General features: G+C 36.9%; 4 protein-coding genes across 4 annotated transcripts; 2 read left to right on the forward strand and 2 right to left on the reverse strand.

Moving 5' to 3' along the window:
• The first annotated feature begins 485 nt into the window (after nt 1-485).
• On the forward strand, nt 486-3,382 carry LOC117906411 (protein CUP-SHAPED COTYLEDON 3). The gene is made up of 3 exons (XM_034819425.1): nt 486-933; nt 1,603-1,877; nt 2,365-3,382. The coding sequence occupies exons 1-3, from the start codon at nt 732-734 to the stop codon at nt 3,160-3,162; spliced, it is 1,275 nt and encodes a 424-aa protein (XP_034675316.1). The 5' UTR covers nt 486-731; the 3' UTR covers nt 3,163-3,382.
• Nucleotides 3,383-8,501: 5,119 nt separating this feature from the next.
• Nucleotides 8,502-8,990, reverse strand: LOC117907721. The gene has a single exon (XM_034821364.1). The coding sequence runs from the start codon at nt 8,895-8,897 to the stop codon at nt 8,616-8,618; it is 282 nt and encodes a 93-aa protein (XP_034677255.1). The 5' UTR covers nt 8,898-8,990; the 3' UTR covers nt 8,502-8,615.
• Nucleotides 8,991-10,516: 1,526 nt separating this feature from the next.
• On the forward strand, nt 10,517-13,514 carry LOC117907015 (protein PLASTID MOVEMENT IMPAIRED 1). The gene has a single exon (XM_034820339.1). The coding sequence runs from the start codon at nt 10,684-10,686 to the stop codon at nt 13,261-13,263; it is 2,580 nt and encodes an 859-aa protein (XP_034676230.1). The 5' UTR covers nt 10,517-10,683; the 3' UTR covers nt 13,264-13,514.
• Nucleotides 13,363-16,526, reverse strand: LOC117907016 (pentatricopeptide repeat-containing protein At2g13600-like). Its single transcript, XM_034820340.1, has one exon. The coding sequence runs from the start codon at nt 16,343-16,345 to the stop codon at nt 13,784-13,786; it is 2,562 nt and encodes an 853-aa protein (XP_034676231.1). The 5' UTR covers nt 16,346-16,526; the 3' UTR covers nt 13,363-13,783.
• Nucleotides 16,527-19,183: the final 2,657 nt, after the last annotated feature.

The raw sequence follows: 19,183 nt of genomic DNA on the forward strand, positions 1-19,183 counted from the left end.
AAAATTTAGATGACAATAATGTTATAAAAATGTTTTTGACATAATTTTTAAATAGATTTCAAATAGAAAATAATTTTTTAGATGATAAAAAATTTTAAAAATGATTATTTTAATAAGAAAGAGAGTGTGGGGGTGTAGAAAAACATAAAATATTTCACATTAATGGAATGTTGAGGAATAAGCAATTGGATATGAGAATCGATCTTGTTGTACTACAATTAAACACAAATAATATTTAAAAAAAATAAAGAAAAGGAAAAAGAAAAAGAATTAGGTGATGATGATCTCACTGCTCTGAAGGGCTACCCTCGTGTTATCTCTCTGAAAACCTGACTCATCTCAACATGCTCACACACGCACGCATAAATCTCTGCAACCAACTTCGCATTTACTACATCTCTCTCTCTCTCAATCTTCAGACAACCCCCACCCCCACCCACACCCCAAGTTTCACCTTAATCCAACAAATATCTTGAATTTCTACGACCCCTCTTTCCCATTTTATCCTATTTGGGAACCTCTCTCAGGTGCACTTGTGTAGGCCCCTTCAATAGCTTTAGCCTTTATGATCCCAAATCTATATCCCTTCTCATTATAGCTTTCCTTCTCCTTCGGTTTCAGTGCTTCACCCTCGTTAAGATATATATATATAAATTGCATTTAGACATCTCAAGCCAGAACCCACTTACTTCATTCCTTCATTCATTCACTCATTCACTTACAATCTGAAGATGTTGGCTATGGAGGAAGTTCTGTGTGAGCTGAGCAGAGAGGACATAAATGAGCAAGGTTTGCCTCCTGGGTTTAGGTTCCACCCCACTGATGAAGAGCTGATAACCTTTTATCTGGCTTCGAAGGTGTTTAATGGGAGTTTCTGTGGTGTGGAGATTGCTGAGGTTGACCTCAACAGATGCGAGCCTTGGGAGCTTCCAGGTATGCCTAGAGTTTGTTTCATGTCGACATTGAGACAAGATGAAAATGGGGAGAGACAAATATATGAGAATATTCCCCTTTCTTTTTATCTTCTTTTTCTTTCTCTTTTTTTTTTCTTAGGTTTTGATGGCCTGATGGGGCTTTCTCTTGCATACTCTCACTCTCACCCTACCTGCAAACCTTTCTGCTCGTCTCTCTTTTTTTTTTTCTTTAATTCAAAATCAACTAATGTTGTTGGTTTATATGATCTTTTGGTCAACATAAAAGACAACTATATAATCTTTACTTCTCCTTGTGATCTTGGCTATGTGGGTGGGGGACAGGAACTCTCAGAAACAACATCAAATGGCTATTTTCTCTCTTTTTTAGCTGTCTAACGAGTCTTCATAGATTATGAGATCTCATGGGTTAATGAATTAATTAACCTTTTGGTCATCTATGTAAATGCATATATATCCAAATAAATATAATGTTGCCAGTCGTTATTGTAGGTTTTTACTTGCCAATCCGTCAATACTTAGCTATAACCCTATAAACAGATACATGTCCCTGTCAATGCCGCACAGTTTGAGAATTTGTGAGGGAAAGAGGAAAGAAAAACAACAGTTGGGTGTAGCAGAAACTACATATTAACATTAATGCTCGTGATGGGTGGAATTGTGGTTGCAGATGTAGCAAAGATGGGAGAAAGAGAGTGGTATTTCTTCAGTTTAAGGGACAGAAAGTACCCAACAGGGTTGAGAACAAACAGGGCAACTGGAGCTGGGTATTGGAAAGCAACAGGGAAAGATAGAGAAGTGCACAGCGCCTCAAGCGGAGCCTTACTTGGGATGAAGAAAACCCTAGTTTTCTACAAGGGAAGAGCACCCAGAGGCGAGAAAACCAAGTGGGTTATGCACGAGTACCGCCTCGACGGCGACTTCTCCTACCGCCACACGTGCAAGGTAACGCCTCCCTCCGCCACCACCTCCACCTCCCTCCGCCGTGGGAATCAAGTTTATAGCCTGCAACCCACTTTCGTTTTGTCGTTTTTGAGTTGACTTTACTTTATGTATATCTTTAAAACAAAATAAAAGATAAATAAGTATATATATATAAAAGAGTGAAGATTGAATACTGTTTCTGCCGACTACCCAGTTTTCAGTTCATTTGTTGGGTTTTTGAATTACAGTTTGCTTTTTGTGTAGGGATTAGTCATCTCAATTATGAGTGCCTTTTCTTTTGAGTCTTTAAAGACAATCGATTGTGTGTTCAATTTCAATTTAATAAACTGTTGCATGACAACATGTACGCAGTGCACGTAAATGAGCATGCAGTCAGTTTTTTTTATCATTAAGAACGACAAAGTTGAAAGATTCAGAAACTATTTAATGAAATCGTATGGATTTTTTTTCTGTTTTTAGAGCTGGGTTTTTTTCCCTTGTGTTGTAGGAGGAATGGGTGATTTGCAGAATATTTCACAAAACTGGGGAGAAGAAGAACCCGATGTTCCAAGGGCAGGCGTATCTGCTGGGGAGTTCAGCAGCAGCAGCAGTAGCCACTAGTTCGTTGCCTGCGTTGCTGGAAAGCCAAACAACACTGTTGGAGAGTCAATCTCACCCCACAATGCAAGGTGGTATCTCAAGCTCTTTTCTGGTTCATCACCACCATGACCAAGAAAGCAATGAGCTGAAGGCCCTGATAAACCCAGTTTTGTCCCAGTCTCCTTTGGCGTTTCCAATAAATAGTGGGTTCCAGAGCTGCTCCTTTTCAACAACTCCCACCACCACCACCACCATCCCAAACTCGAACAAAATTAATAGCACCACCGGCAACAACAACCCATCAACATCCATCCTCTTCAAGTCCCTCCTCTCACATCAGGAATGCAGTTTGAAGGAACAGACCACTATTCCGAAACAGTGCAAGACAGAGGCCAACTTTTCCCATTTCCAACTACCTGATGCTAACATGCACTGGGTGGACAGGATGAACTCGAACCTGCATCAAAATCCCTTGTTTTTTGAGATGGATTATTGTAGCGGTGGTGTATTGGGGTTCACAGCAGCAACTGCTACTGGTGGTGGTGGTGGTGGTGCTTCTGCTGCTGCTACTTCCGCTGTTGCTTCTGCTGCAGAAACTGTTCATGAGATGTCCACTTCAATTGCTTTCAACAGGGCCGGCTTCCAGATGATGGTAGATTTTCCCATCAGAGTCCCCGGAGGAGAATCTTGGCCATTGGATCCTTGAGATGTTTGCAAATTATATATATATATATGGATAGAGATATCTATATCTGTAGTCTAATATACATACCATATATAGAATCTTATGGTGTATGTACTGTTGCTGTAAATGTGGGGGGAGTCCCATCCCATGAGTCCATCCATGCACGTATCTATGTAGCCGTGTAGTATTTAAGATTTTCTGCAGTGCACGATTGAGGAGAGATTTTTCCTCTTTCCCTTTAGATTGTGTTTTTTTTTTCGGTTTTTGGTTTGCAGGAGGGACATTGTTTGGCTCCCTTTCTGTGGGGTTGGATATTCCAAGGGACCGGTGGTGTAAAGTTAATGAAGGAGCGGTGCTGCTGGTGGCCGGTTGGGGTAGCGGACGGCTCCTGTTTGATGTGACGCCATGGATGGGATAGGAGGTGTTTCATAATTTTTACGTCACCTTTATTTATGATTGATGATGGGAATGGGCCCTCTCCTGCATGCATGCTCAGTGCTCTCTGGCCTACCCTACTTCCATCTGACAACCCCTCTTCCCCTCATCTCTCTAGGCTCTGTGTAGGTAACTGTGTAATAATACATGCATTCATGCTCATGCATGGAGATCAATCATCCTCAAATAGTACCCAAGTAGCAAAAATTTGTCGTAACTCGTAAAGAGTTGGAGAACAGGCATGCATGTATGGATACATATGATGATTTGAATGGATGGATGGGAGTATGGAGATTCTGGGGCTAATCATGTCACCACCGAGTAATGACAAAATATGTACGACATGGAGACATCATAATCAGGGTTTGGATTCTTCAATCCACTGTCCCCAAAGGATGAAGTCCTCCTCAACCTCAAATCAAATAAATCCCCCCACTCCTTTTTTTGGGCCCTTCAGAGTAGGCCCAGCCCTCGCTCTATTCCCTACCCAGTACCCACCTGGCTTTTGCTGTTACCTCAAAAAAGCCAGAGGCAGAAGCCAACGTTACTACAAGAAAAACGGTCTTGTGGGCTGACACTGGTTCGTTTCGTGCAACCCGAAAGCCTTAGCAGAGGTCCCTCTCAGACATCTGGCCTCTTGAGAAGTGAACTCGGCCTTCCTCGATTGCTCCCATTTACTTATACTAAGAAGATGCGGAAAATGCTGCTCTGATGATCTGCTTTTCTCCTACAATGATGCGTCCTTGCCAACATTCATTGCTCACCCTCACCACATCCAACAAAACCTTCTCTTCTCGTGATGAAGCAAAAATCTAATAAATCTTTACACATTCTACTCTTAATGGTGAAATAACACCCAACACAACACCAACTCTTTATTGGGAAGAGCATCGTCTCATACTCTCAGCTGTAGCCCAATCCGACCCTGACTAACATCTTTTCAAATAATTCAGGGGAGGTCCAAGATAAAATCACTTGTTATACCATACACGTCCTTGACATGCGGTTTGTAAAAACACACTGAGAGACAGACTTTGATTTAATCCATTATCTATGAGATTACCCCTGCAATAAGTGTCTTATAATCCTATTAAAGCCTGTTCTCAATATTATTTATAAGCATTACTCATGTGTCAAAGATGATCCAACCACCAAAATAGTAGTTTTTGATTGCAATTTTGTGGCTGCAGGTAATCATGTCCAAACTTCTCACACATTTCATTGTGCATTGCAAACAAACTCTAGCGATCAACAAAACAAAATGAGTGATTCAAGGCATTCACAAGTTATTTAAGTTTTATACAGTCCAAAGTCCTTCAAAGGGAAAGAACAACACTCAATCTCCATGTTCCTGTATATGGAATACATGAACCAATGGGATCCTGACATGTGAGAATTATTACATTCTAATACCCATCCAGCAGAGCTCTACAAGGAAATGATGCAAATCGAAAATGTCTAGAAGCCCCTGTACCAACAGAAACACCACCAGTCAGTGACAGTTTCAATTCAGCCATTTGAGAATCAAGACATGAAGATATAAAACCTCAAGTAGCACAAATTCAAATCTCAAATAAGTTCAAATGTAACATTGCGAGAAAGTAACAAAGGAATGTTAATGAAGAAGTTCAAGTGAAATTCTTCACCAACCCAAACCACAATGCGGATCTCGGGAGCCCATATTGATAATAGCCTTAGGAAGAATATTTGGTAGAGAACCCTAACCCAATCATAATCTTGGTTCAGAATAGCAAATGAACTTGTGTACTAAAAAACTTGTGTAATTATCTGACATGGATATATGTTATCCAACCAAATATATATATATATATATATATATATATATATATATATATATATATATATATATAGATACATATATCGATATGGATATCAATCAATGAGAGAAGCACATGCACAACCAAAACATACATATAGCATACCCCATTCGTAACAATTTTCCTTTTTCTTTTTGGCTGCTACATGGAATCAAACTTGGAAACCCCCTTTCCCCAACTCATTCCCATGCCATTTGAGACCAGCCTCAAAAGCCTGTAAGATTTAAATCTCAACTGCTGGAATTGCTAAAAATGGAACAACATCTATATTCTACTCCATTTTTCTTACTACTTGATTTTTCTTTCAAACCTGTCTTTTTCATCTAGGATTAAACTGATGGTGCAAAGATTGTATCCAGTGAATGGGTTTGCTAAGGAGCAGCATCCAGGAGGGTGGATGACTCCTCATGGGTGAAGAGATCTATCATTCAAATCACAATGTAAATAAATTATAATATTTAACAGCATTGAGATAAAGCAAGGGAGGCTAAAAGCCATTTTAACCAGCATAATGTTTAATTCCCATCATTTTCGAGGAAATATGCTACAATATGCTAGTTGACGTGAAGCAACATGGTTGATGAGATCGGACCAAGGTGCATTATGAACTAAGGCATATGATTTTGTGAAACATATTTCATAGATAGTCTCACTGATTCCAGTTTCATTCTCTAGTCTGATTTCTCATCACTCTGAAAATGACGAGAAGTCAATAGACTGTCTCCTCAAGCCCAAAAGTTATCATCAAATAAGAAGGTAACATATTTAATGAGCATAAAAAATAAAGACTTTGATCATATCCTGTCATATGAAATCAAACAACTACATAAGTGAAAAAAATGGCTTCACCAAGAATTTTACTGAGACTCCAGTCTACCTTCTCTTTTCATGAACATTTCAATATAGAGGCAACTAAAACGTCACCAGTTCATGTTATCTCTCAGTCATTCTAATAATACTTGAAGGCTCCAAAAGCTTAACACAAAACTTGGTTTGAGTTTATTTCTCCAGGGAAAAAGCATCTGATTAGAGTTTATTTTTCTTTCATCAGAAATTCAGGCTGTTTTGATTCCATGAAATTAGGGCATTGGAATCTGAAATTGAGGCAACAATCCAATCCAATCCAACTATTTATAATTTTAGCTGCTTTGCGTACTAGTGGATTTGGAATCAAATTTAAAATTCATACACTGAAAATCCAAAAAAAAAAAAAAATTCCAACAGAAAAGCAAGGGTTTCCAATTCTACAGCAGTAGAGTTCCCAATCAAATCAATTCCTCCGCAACCAAGCACAACCTAATGGAATTTAAATTGATATCACGCTATTTGATTGCCAAGCTTATCGATCTTTGAAGTGTTGCATTTCGATTGTAAATCATAGAAACAATAACTTCCCTATTTTCCTCGTCTCTTATCCTCCGGTCCCTCGGCAACCAAATGGAGGGGAAAGTGAAATGAATACAAAACCCTAGATCCAACATTAAATCGGAGAAGTTTGGAAATCAAACAACCGAAGGACTGGAACACAATAAAAAACTCAAACCCTTACCCTAGATCAAGGAGAGAAAAGATTGGAAGAAGAAGGGAATAACCTTGAATTAGATCTACTTGGAATCGGATTTCTTGTTAGGGTCTTGCTGTGGAGAGTAGATCATAGCAGCGACCATGGCTCCTGGTAGAACCACGAACTTGGCCAACGTTGCCAGCTTCGACACCAACGGCTCTCCTCTCATCAACGACATTCCCACCCTCCTCTATCTCTTCGACTTCTTTCTTCCACAGCACAATTGATTTAGACTCGGCTTTTGTTAAAAGCTTTCTATATTTATACCCAACAACAACAACAACAACAATAATAATAATAATAATAATAATAATAATAACATATTTGAAAAAAAAAAATAGTAAACTATAAAAATTTAAAGTAATATAATAAAAATCGTAAACTAAAATTTTTGTGTTTTTTTTTATATATAGATTTTTGGATGGATTTCTGAATAAAAATTTAAAGTAATATAATTTAATTTATTACAAACTTTTTTACGTTCAATGAAAATTGGATATGTATAGACTTAAACCTGTCTATTGGGATTTCTATATTTATTTATTATTTCAGAATTTTTAGAATGGTTTATCATTAACATTATTGCAAAAAAAAAAAATTAAAAATATATAAAGGCTGACATGAGATATCCTTGAAAGTATGGGCATCCTTTTTCAATTTATAAAAATTTTAAGTATTCATCCCAATTATGAATTTAATAAACTAATTCAATGAATCCCATATTGAAATTTAACCATTTTTTGGTTTTAAACATTAAAATCAAATTGAACTTATTTTACTAAATTTTATATATTAAGAACCCGAGTAATTAAATTTAGAAAGGAAGTTGATTAATTTGGCTTGATTTAATAACGATAATTGATTTTATTTTATTTTTATTTGATTTGACTTGTCTTATAATTACACACAATTTACATTTTTTTTAGGAATGATCTTACCTATATTGAACTGAAGACGCATGTGCTCTCCACATGATCTATGTGGGTAACACCGTTTAATATAGATAATACCATCATTCAAAAAATGTACTTATATGAAGGGTATATTATCTAATTTTTTACTCAATAGAGAAATATGAAAAACATAGTATGAATTAGGGGTAAAGTATAATAAACTCATTTAAGTAATATTATTATAATAAGTTGAATTACATTATTAAAACCAAATTCAATTATATCATTGTAATTCAATTAAAAAAATTAACTATTGTTATAGTAAGGTAGTAATATATATACTTTGATGAAAAATTGTAAACTGTATTATTATACTTTGAATTTTTGTATTTAAAAGATCAAAATTATTAAAAATTGATTTGATCAAGCGAATTTGATCCTGTTTGATCAATTTTATGCATACACCTCCTCCAAATTCGAATGCTAATTTTTGTAATTATTTTGAATATTTCATATTAATTTCTTGAGTCCCCTCTAATTGTATTTACATTTTGTAGATATTTAATCACTTTTTAATTTTTTTTTTCATTCAACCATTTAATTTAGTTATTGAACCATGAATATGAGTCGTTGAATCAGAATTTATAAAATTTCATTGAAGATTAAAAATCGCATAGTAGTTCCTCCGGTGATAAATAAACCTTAGAAACTAATTAAATTAATAATATATTACATATGTTTTGATCAGGGGATGCCAACGCGGTGGGCCGCGTCTACAACGGAGGCTGGTCCCTTGGAGAGGTTAGTTCCGGCGAGGGTGGGAGCATCGGTGCCGCCACCGCCTTGATTAGGCTTAGGTTCCAGGTGTCCTTCGGTGCCGTAGCCTTGGCGTTTGTAATCCTCCAAATCAGTATACTTGAGATAAGGGCTGCTCTCCATTGGCAGGCCCTGGAGTTTGGAGGCCTTTTCTTCTGCTCTCTCTTCCTCCTCCGTCTTCTTTCTCAACTGCTCGCCGCTCTTCGACATCGTGCCGTTTCTCTGTAAAAATAAAAAGTTGTTTTCGGAGAAGGTTACTTATAAACGGCTACGAGAAATAACATCCAAAGAAGAGCTTGGAAAATTCTGTGGTGGATCCGCTTTTGAAGATAGAGTGGACTTTTTCAACCTGCTCCACCCATAATCAAGGGGACTCGCTTATGCAGATGTGGTGTTGTGTTTGGCAGCATGAAAATAGTAAAGCTTATAAAAATGTTCATATGGTGTAACAAGAGCCAGTTAAAAAAATACCATATGTTTTGGGTACATTTTTTATTTTTCATTTTTAAAAATAGATTTTTTTATACGAAATATTAAAATTCTTAACTCTTGTAAAAAGTAGAAATTCACTTACCACTAAAAACTCTTTTTAAAATTTCAGAAATTTTAAAAATAAAAAATAAAAAATTTATAATCTTAGCTCATCTCACAATTAAAAAATGTGTATAAAAATTTATCAATTTAGGCCCCCCTTGAATATGCTTTCGTTTATATTTTTAAAATAAAAATAATAATAATAAAATAACTCATATATAAATGTAAAAACTCTTTAAAAAAACCATTTTTTTAGTATTAAATTTTTTTTACTATCCAAAATTTAAGAAATTTTAAAAATAAATTTTTAACATTATAAATAAGTCCATAATTTAAATGTGTTTGGTAATTATTGGCCCCATTGGATCATTCTATTCCACGTCAAATCCAAATGGCTATAAACTGAAATTGAGCTGGATTTTTGTCCCATCTTATAATAATTGAAGTCCCATATTATTCATTTATATTTTGCGAATTATGACACTTTATTTACAATAATTGTTGAAACTATAATAATAGGTACATAATGTAAGCTAAGCTTATTTGATGACGATTTGTAATATAGTTTTTAACAAACCATTCCTTCTATATTATTTTCAAGGAAAAAAAATTATATTTAAAAATTCATACCTAAAATCATTTTTTCAACTCGTTCTTTGGGTCGACATTCTTCATATTTTCAAAAAAAAAAAAAAAAAAGAAACAAATTCTCATAGAAATATTGAATTTCAAGGTATTTTAAGTTAAAAAACTTTTTCAAAACAGACATTAGGGTTGGCAGGGTTTTCTTTGATAATCGTGATTTAAAACTGTTCTGTAGAACAAAAATTTATTTAAGAAATTAAAATATTTTTAATGTATTTTTTATATTTTTAAATATATATAAAAATAATTTTATATTTAGTGTTTTATTTTTAATAATTTATTTTATAATTATTTTTTAAAATAATTCTAAAAAAATAATTAAAAGATATTATATGAAAGAAAATAGTTATCTATTCTCAAACATGTTTTTTTTTTTTTTTTTTAAATAGGAAAACTGATTAAAAAACAGTTGCGAAACTGTTCCTAGATTTCCTTACTTTTTTGTCGTAAGGCCAACTATTAGACCGGACTCATCAAAAAACTGAAATGCAGAGCAGTAAATAACAAAACTAGCAATGGAGGATGCATGACTACAAACAATTAATTCTCTGGGACCGGATTGCCTCGTGTTTCCAGGCCTGTCTCTTTCTCGAGAATGAGAGAGGGAGAGATGACAATCGTTCTTCCCTTATCCATCACAAAATCCAACCGTAGAAAATTCCTGGTTCTGAAGACTCATCTTTCATGGCAGTTTCTCCACCTCATAACCTTTCATCCATCTAAACTACCTTATCTTTTCCTTAATGCAATACCATAACTTCAATACTATCATCACCAGTTGCAGGGCTCTCTTGTTAGCTTTCTTTCTTTGTCAACAATGGCAGAAGAAACAAACCCAAGGAATTCCAGCACCCAGCTCTTAGCAGAACTGGAAGAGCTCAGTCAGTCCCTCTACCAGTCCCACACTGCTCGAAGAACTGCCTCCCTTGCTCTCCCTCGAAGCTCAGTTCCCCCAATATCATCCGCTGATGAAGCCAAAAATGAGGAGAAATCCAGCACCAGGGGGCGATCCAGGCGCATGTCTCTCTCACCATGGCGGTCTAGGCCAAAGCTCGATGATGGAAATGGGCAGAAGGATCAGCCAAAGCCTTTGAGCCAGCAACCCATCACGAAGTTGAATGAAAAGGCAGCTTCAGCAGAGAAGAAAGGAATTTGGAACTGGAAGCCAATTCGAGCCCTTTCGCACATTGGGATGCAGAAGCTGAGCTGTTTGTTCTCTGTTGAAGTTGTCACTGTCCAAGGACTTCCAGCTTCTATGAACGGACTCCGGCTTTCAGTTTGTGTTAGGAAGAAGGAAACCAAGGAAGGAGCAGTTCACACAATGCCATCAAGAGTTTCACAGGGAGCAGCTGATTTTGAAGAGACTATGTTTCTTAAGTGTCATGTTTACTGCAGTTATGACAGTGGAAAACAGCAAAAATTTGAGCCACGACCATTTTTGATCTATGTGTTTGCAGTTGATGCTCAAGAGCTTGATTTTGGAAGAAGTTTGGTGGATTTGAGTCTCCTTATTCAGGAGTCCATAGAGAAAAGCGCTGAAGGTACACGAGTTCGACAATGGGACATGAGCTTCAATCTATCAGGGAAAGCGAAAGGAGGAGAACTTGTTCTGAAATTGGGATTTCAGATTATGGAGAAAGATGGGGGGGTTGGAATTTATAGTCAGTCTGAGGGATTGAAGTCCGGTAAATCTAAGAATTTCTCATCCTCTTTTGGCCGTAAGCAGTCGAAATCATCCTTTAGCATCCCCAGTCCAAGGATGTCAAGCCGATCAGAAACTTGGACTCCTTCACAGGGAGGAGCACCTGGAGATCTCCAAGGTATTGATGACTTGAATCTTGATGAACCTGCTCCAGTGCCTTCAACCTCTCCCTCTATTCAAAAGTCAGAAGAAACTGAATCAAAGATAGAAGATCTAGACGTTCTGGATTTTGATGTTGTGGACAAAGGAGTTGAGATCCAAGACAAAGAAGAGGCTGGCGAAGGAGAGATGGAAGAACGTGTTGATGAAAGGTCTGTGTCAAGTGAGGTTGTGAAGGAAGTTGTGCATGATCAGGTCCATCTTACAAGATTAACTGAGCTTGATTCCATTGCTCAGCAGATAAAAGCTCTTGAATCAATGATGGGGGGAGAAAAACTCAACAAAACAGAGGAAGAAACAGATGTGCCGAGACTGGATGCAGACGAAGAAACAGTGACTAGAGAATTTCTTCAGATGCTAGAGGCTGAAGATGATAATGAATTGAGATTCAATCAATCTGATATCCCACCTCTAAAGCTGGAAGGAGTTGAGGATTCTACAGAGGCAGATACCATGGTTTTTCTCCCAGATCTTGGAAAGGGCCTGGGCTGTGTGGTTCAGACCAGGGATGGAGGCTACTTAGCTGCCATGAATCCTCTAGATACTGCAGTAACAAGGAAGGACACCCCAAAACTTGCAATGCAGTTATCAAAAGCTTTAGTCCTTACCTCTCATAAATCCATGAATGGGTTCGAGTTATTTCAGAAGATGGCTGCAACTGGGCTTGAAGAACTCAGCTCAGAAATTTTATCTTCAATGCCCCTTGATGAACTTATAGGTAAGACCGCCGAACAGATAGCTTTTGAAGGCATTGCTTCAGCAATCATCCTCGGAAGGAACAAAGAAGGTGCTAGCTCAAGTGCTGCCCGTACTGTTGCTGCAGTTAAAACCATGGCAACTGCAATGAATACAGGCAGGAGGGAGAGAATCTCAACAGGAATATGGAATGTGAATGAAGACCCGTTGACAGTGGATGAGATTCTAGCATTCTCAATGCAGAAGATTGAGGCTATGGCAGTTGAAGCTCTGAAAATTCAGGCAGATATGGCTGAGGAAGATGCCCCGTTTGAAGTTTCTTCACTCGTTGGAAAAACAGCCACAACCAGTGGTAAAGATCAAAATCATCCCCTTGCCTCTGCCATTCCACTTGAGGAATGGATGAAAAATAGTAGTTTGAATACTTCTGATGGAGAATCTGAGAGCCAAACAACCCTCACATTAACAGTGGTTGTTCAGCTGCGGGATCCAGTAAGGCGATTTGAGTCAGTTGGGGGCCCAGTGATAGTGTTGATTCATGCAACACATGCTGATGTAAAGCCAAAAACATATGATGAAGACAAGAGATTCAAAGTCGCAAGTTTGCATATAGGAGGTCTGAAAGTTAAAAAGGGGGGTAAGAGGAATGTGTGGGATACCGAGAAGCAGACGCTGACAGCAATGCAGTGGCTGTTGGCATTCGGATTGGGGAAGGCAGGAAAAAAAGGAAAACATGTCCCCTCAAAAAGCCAGGATATATTATGGAGCATTTCCTCACGTGTAATGGCAGACATGTGGCTCAAATCAATGAGGAACCCAGACATAAAGTTCACTAAGTAAAGAGAATCTTCACATTTTTCTCTGTAAAATTCTAGTAAGTTTGTCTTAGATCTTGCCCAGGCTTTGAAAAAAGTGTAGGCACTAGCAAGGAGAAACAGATTGCATCAATCCACAGTTGTTCTACAATATTAGATTGAATCAGTAGCATCCCTTGTCCCTTAGCATTAAAAACGTTTCAGCATTTGAGACTCTCGGTAGCTGTAATTACTTTTATTTGTTTATCTTCAAATAAAATGTACAAGGTTTTTTTTTTTTCCTTTTCATTACTAAATTGGATGGTGGATAAAAATAAGTTATCACGCATGGATAGATGGGAAACTTAAATCCAGATTGACTATGAGAATAATAGATGGAGTTTCAGCATACCTTAGATCACCGGTAAGCTCCATAAGAGCAGGTTCCATCCTTTAAATGATTGAAATGGTTTGCATCCCACAGTACAAGTTCCCTTCAGTTAGCAATGAAAATCAGCTTTGTGACCTCATGAACAATCAGGATTCCTCATAGCATGGATGGTCAATCAAGCAGGCAACCTAATCAATCGAAGTGGCACAGCAAGCTTCTCACTATGGTAATTATGAGATCTGCCAGAATTCATCACATTGGCATAGTTTTTAATTTCTTCTATCTTCTTTATAATCTCCTCTAACATTCTATGGACATCCTTGATTTGTGGATGATTTGTGTCATCTACAGTAAAGACATGTACCCTATTATCAACCTCAATCCAGCTACAACCAGGATTCTTCCGGACTCCTTTGTCTCTCATCAGTTTTCTCACATTTGTAACACCTTGTATCTTTCCAGACTCCGAATATATATTGGCTAGAAGACAATAACTTCCAGGTCCTTCTGCATCCAACTCAAGCAAATTCTTCACTGCAAGTTCTGCTAATTTTGTATTGCCATGGATCCGGCAAGCAGCAAGCAGGGCTCCCCAAATGGCAGCATTCGGTTTAAAGGGCATTTGATTGATCAAATTTTTAGCCTGCTCTAACTGGCCAGCCCGGCCAAGTAGATCTACCATGCATACAAAATGCTCGCTCATTGGAGAGATGCCATGATCTTTAGTCATAGACAGGAAGTAATATTGCCCTTCTGAAACAAGTCCCGAATGGCTACAACCTGAAAGAACAGATACATAACTTATCTGATCAGGCACATTTCCCATATTTAACATTTTCTCAAAGATCTCGATAACTTTCCGACCTTGACCATTTTGAGCATATCCTGCCATCATTGCATTCCAAGAAACCAAATTCTTCATAACAATTGAACTAAACATTTTCTGTGCTTCTTCAATCCGCCCACATCTTGAATACATGGTAACAACACTATTTGCAACTGAAACATTAGAACTGAACCCTAGTTTTTCAGCTTGAGCTAAAATTTGATTCCCAAGTATGAGTACTGCCAAATCAGCACAGGCACTGATCGAAGTTGAAAAAGTGATCCAATCTGTCTTAACCCCTTCCCTTAGCATCTGGATGTATACTTTGAGACCCTCTTCCCAGTACCCGCGTTGCATATATGTGGCTAACATTGAGTTCCAGGATATTACATTCCGCTCTGGCATTTTATCAAAATATTCTCGGGCTTTTTCAGCATCACCAGCCTGAGAAAATGCAGTAATCATTGCAGTCCATGAAATTATATCTCTTATTGGCATCAACTCAAATGCATGATTTGCTTTCCAAACATCTCCACACTTCGCATACATTGTAACAAGAGCATTTGCCACAGGAACAGAAGAATCCAGTCCATGAGTGATCGTATGTGCATGGAGCTGTTCCCCAATAGAAATATCCTTTTGACTCAAACAAACTCCAAGAACAGTTGCAAGAGTGAACTGATCCGAAGCCACAGGCACCTCTCTCATTTGATTAAATAATACCAAAGCTTCTTCTTGAAACCCAGCCTGTGCAACTCCCCCAATTAAAGAGGTCCAAGAGACTGCATTATGCTCAGTTAAGCCATCAAATACCTGCCTTGCAGATTCCAAGCATCCACATTTTGCATACATATCAATCAAACCGCAACCTGCATACACATCAAGACGTGGTTCCATGCGAACAATCCGTGCATGCAGATGTGCACCCCATTCCAGATCATAAATGCTGGTGCACGCACTAAGAACACTAGCATATGTCATGGAATTAGGTCTAAAACCTTGGTTCCACATCTCAAGGAACGTATTAAGAGTTTCAGCGCCAAACCCATGTTGCGACAAGATTGAAATCATCGTATTCCAAGAAACAGTGTCGCGCTCAGGCATTTTAGCAAACAACTCAAGAGCCTTTTTAACGCTGCCATATTTTGAATAACCATAAATCATACTATTCCAACAAAACAAACTTGGATTCGGGGTCCTACAAAACGCTTTCTGAGCGAAATCCATTCCACCACACTTGATGTACATATCAAGAACTGAAGTTTCAACACAATTGTCTATTCCAAAATCAAATTTCTCTGCAAAACCATGCAATTGCAAAGCTAATTTCAAGTATCCAAGGCTTCCAGAAGCCTTCATCACACAGGAGAAAGAAAACGGGTCAGGAACGCAACAACAATCCCGAACCATCGAAACAAAAACCTTTATAGTAGCCTCCAGTTCCCCATTATGAAAATAACCCGACATCATTGAGTTCCAAGAAACGGAGTCTCTCTCGGGCATTTTCTCAAACAACTTCTCCGCTTCCCTCATCTGACCCGAATCAGCAAACCCACTGATCATCGTATTCCAACTATAAACATTAGGAAACTCGATGCCACCAAAAACCCGATAAGCGTCACTAATCAATCCACAATTGGAGTACATATTCAATAGATGATTTTGCAAGAAAATTGAAGACTTCAGCCCCATAAATATGAGCTGGGCATGAAGTTTCCGGGCAATGGGAATCGACCGGAGCGATGCACATTCTTTCATGGATTCGTAAAATTTCTGGGACAGTTCCATGTAGGATTGTTGTGGAAACATGGGATCTGTCGTGAGTGTAGCTTGGTCGGAGAAATGACGAATCAGTGGGCGAGAGATGTGGGAAAAGCGGTTCAAGATACCCCATGTGAACTTGACGATCATTCGATATCCACAGAGTTGTGTTGTGCTGAGATTTCATTTGATTTGGTTCATGTCGTCCTATGAACAAACTTGATACAGTTGAAACAGAAAACTGAGAAGGGAGGGAAACCACATTCCAGAGACCCCACCAACGAACGACGTCGTTTTATATTAGGTGGACCGTGGACGGATACAAGGGCGATATGATATGTAGGAGAATTCCAATATACTGGACTTCCCATCCCATCAAATTTAAATTGTTGAATAAAAAATAAAAGTGGTACCAAGATGTTGGGCCAAGACATCGGTCCAACCCAGGACGATGAAGGTTTTTCAAGTCCATTTGTGGCCCAATTTTGTTTTAGACATTATACTTAGATACTAATTGATTATTCAAAAAAACATTTTTAATATAGACATCATCCATGAAGCATTATATGCAATATATATATATATTATTTTTATTTTTATTTTTTTTAGAAACATTTCCATATAAATAAAAAAATATATGAACAGTTCTTGAATCATGTAGTGGTTATCTTATTTGAAAATCAATTGTTATCGGGTAAAACCTAAATCCTTAGACTTAAAAGTGACTTTTAACATAATGCATTTATAACCTTTGGTTCTTATATTAATTTTTGAATCGGGTTTCAACCATCCCATTTAAAAACTAATGGGCATTCAATAAGAATAGGTTAAACCTTTAATGGTAGTCAATCACCATTGTTTAGGTAAACCCATCTCCAATCTTAAGAACAACATTATTGCATCTAAACAAAATTTGAAAATATCGATTAATTTCATTCATCTCCCATAAGATTTGGACTAAATTCATTTTGTTATCATTAATTTAAAATTTTATCAAATAACCCGTATGTTTTTCTTAATTATCATTTTCACCCATCTTTTTTTTTTTTTTTTTTCTCACTAATTTGAAAGTTAGTATTTGTTATATTAGTCTTTCATAAATTTAGATTACATATCATCAAGATCTTTAACTAAAATAAAAAAACACACTATTACTTGTTTATAAAATACCTTAAATAAAAGTAAATCTAGTGACTCAAAAGAAATTTAAATAAAATATTATGTCTATTTAACATCTTTTAAAATAATGTTTGAAAAACGATTTTATTTAATAGATTATAATAGAAAATGGTATTTTGAAGCGATGATTTAATTAAAAAATATATTATAATAGATTTTGAATATATATTTATATATAATAGAAAATCCTGAAAGGGACGTCCGCCCTCACGAACGTTGGCCAAGACAAATTGGTGTACGGGGAGAACAAATATTTAATGCAATATTCTTTAAAAATTTTGTTTCAAGGACTTGTTCCACCTTTCAAGAACAAAAGAAGCCCAAGCCCCACCTCTTTCAATTCCTCTACCCAACAAAGTGACACAAATCACTTAATGCAAGACGAAAATATCCTATTTTTATCGAAATATTTATAATTTAGGTTACCAATATCAAAATCGAGGGTCCACAAATGTAGTGTAGAATTTTGAATATAATATAAAGATAAATTCAAACATGTTTATGTCTCATCGTGTAAACTCATTATGTAATAAGTGTATATTTTTTGGTTGGATAATATTATTGATAAAAAATATGGTCTATGGTTACCTTCTAAAACGTTTAAAATCTTTGTGAAACAAGGCTAATTTGTATAAGAAAAACTCTCAAAAAAGGATGAATTGAGTTTTAAAAAAAAAAAAAATTGAAAACTACTTCTTATGAATAATTAAAAAGCAATGAAATTAAGAAATGAAAGTAGAAAGATTGCAAACACTGATTTTATAAAAGTTTGGCTAATGTTACCTTGGTCCACTTTCTTCAACCTTCTCCTAAATGAAGGTTCCATTAATTTGAAATTTTAACTAAGTCTTTACAATTTGATTTCTTAACTTTAATGTGCACTACAACCAATCCTTTAAGTTTTATTTCAAACATGAAACTCAACATTCAACCTTTCTTCAATAAATGAGATTTTAAGATCACTCAGTCATAACTCAATCAATGAACAAATACAAGGAGGCTATGATGAATATAAAGGATGCACCAGATGAGTATACAAGTGAAAGATTTAATGCGCTAAGAAAAAAAAAAGATTTGAATGTAAGAAACTAGTAGGAAAGAAGTTTAGTGCAAGTATTTTTTGCATAATAAATAAAATGAAACTTTCTATTAATAGATTTCCGATGTCAAACACTCGAAAAAACACCAACTGACCTTTTTTGGTCGAACTCCAGTTCAATCGATTGATTAGCTATTAGACATTTAATGCATTGCAAGTAACCATTAGGGTTTATTTGAGTCTCGATCGGGAAAAAAACACTTTCGATGGGTAAAAGGTTTTCCTTATCCAATAAGACCCCCCCTACTGAATGAGAGAGAAAAATGTTGTGTACCCGTGATCAATCCTCAACCAAGAAAAGGTAATTGGTTTGACTGGTTCCCAATCAGTTGAGCCTACCCTTGACTGATTGGACAATTTTGGCTTAAAAACCTTTTTAAAAAAAAAAAAAATCAATTTGTAGACCCCCTTTTGGGGTGTGCTTTTTGCAGCCCCTTCTTTGTAGGTGGAGGGCTCCCAGCGAGCCACGTGTCACCTCCTTGGTGGCTGGTGAGGAATCAAATGGTGGTTTGCATACACCAATCATAAAGCAACACCTGGAGGAATATTCAGAGATGGGTACATTTCTGTTAGAGGGGGAGCATAGGAGAGAGAGGGAATCGATTGGCAGAAGTGGTGCTTTTTCAAAGGTGGTGCTTTTTTAGGCTGGAAAAGAGATATTTTCAAGGAGGAGGGCAAGTCTGGAGGTGAGCAGAGAGAGATATTTTTCT

This window comes from Vitis riparia, chromosome 18 (genome assembly GCF_004353265.1).
Source record: "Vitis riparia cultivar Riparia Gloire de Montpellier isolate 1030 chromosome 18, EGFV_Vit.rip_1.0, whole genome shotgun sequence".
NCBI classification, from domain to species: Eukaryota; Viridiplantae; Streptophyta; class Magnoliopsida; order Vitales; family Vitaceae; genus Vitis; species Vitis riparia.

Coding starts and splice junctions, on each gene's coding strand:
- LOC117906411 (XM_034819425.1), top strand. CDS start 732: ATGTTGGCTATGGAGGAAGTTCTGTGTGAGCTGAGCAGAGAGGACATA. Junction 934..1,602: donor CGAGCCTTGGGAGCTTCCAG/GTATGCCTAGAG, acceptor TTGTGGTTGCAG/ATGTAGCAAAGATGGGAGAA. Junction 1,878..2,364: donor CCTACCGCCACACGTGCAAG/GTAACGCCTCCC, acceptor CTTGTGTTGTAG/GAGGAATGGGTGATTTGCAG.
- LOC117907015 (XM_034820339.1), top strand. CDS start 10,684: ATGGCAGAAGAAACAAACCCAAGGAATTCCAGCACCCAGCTCTTAGCA.
- LOC117907721 (XM_034821364.1), bottom strand. CDS start 8,897: ATGTCGAAGAGCGGCGAGCAGTTGAGAAAGAAGACGGAGGAGGAAGAG.
- LOC117907016 (XM_034820340.1), bottom strand. CDS start 16,345: ATGATCGTCAAGTTCACATGGGGTATCTTGAACCGCTTTTCCCACATC.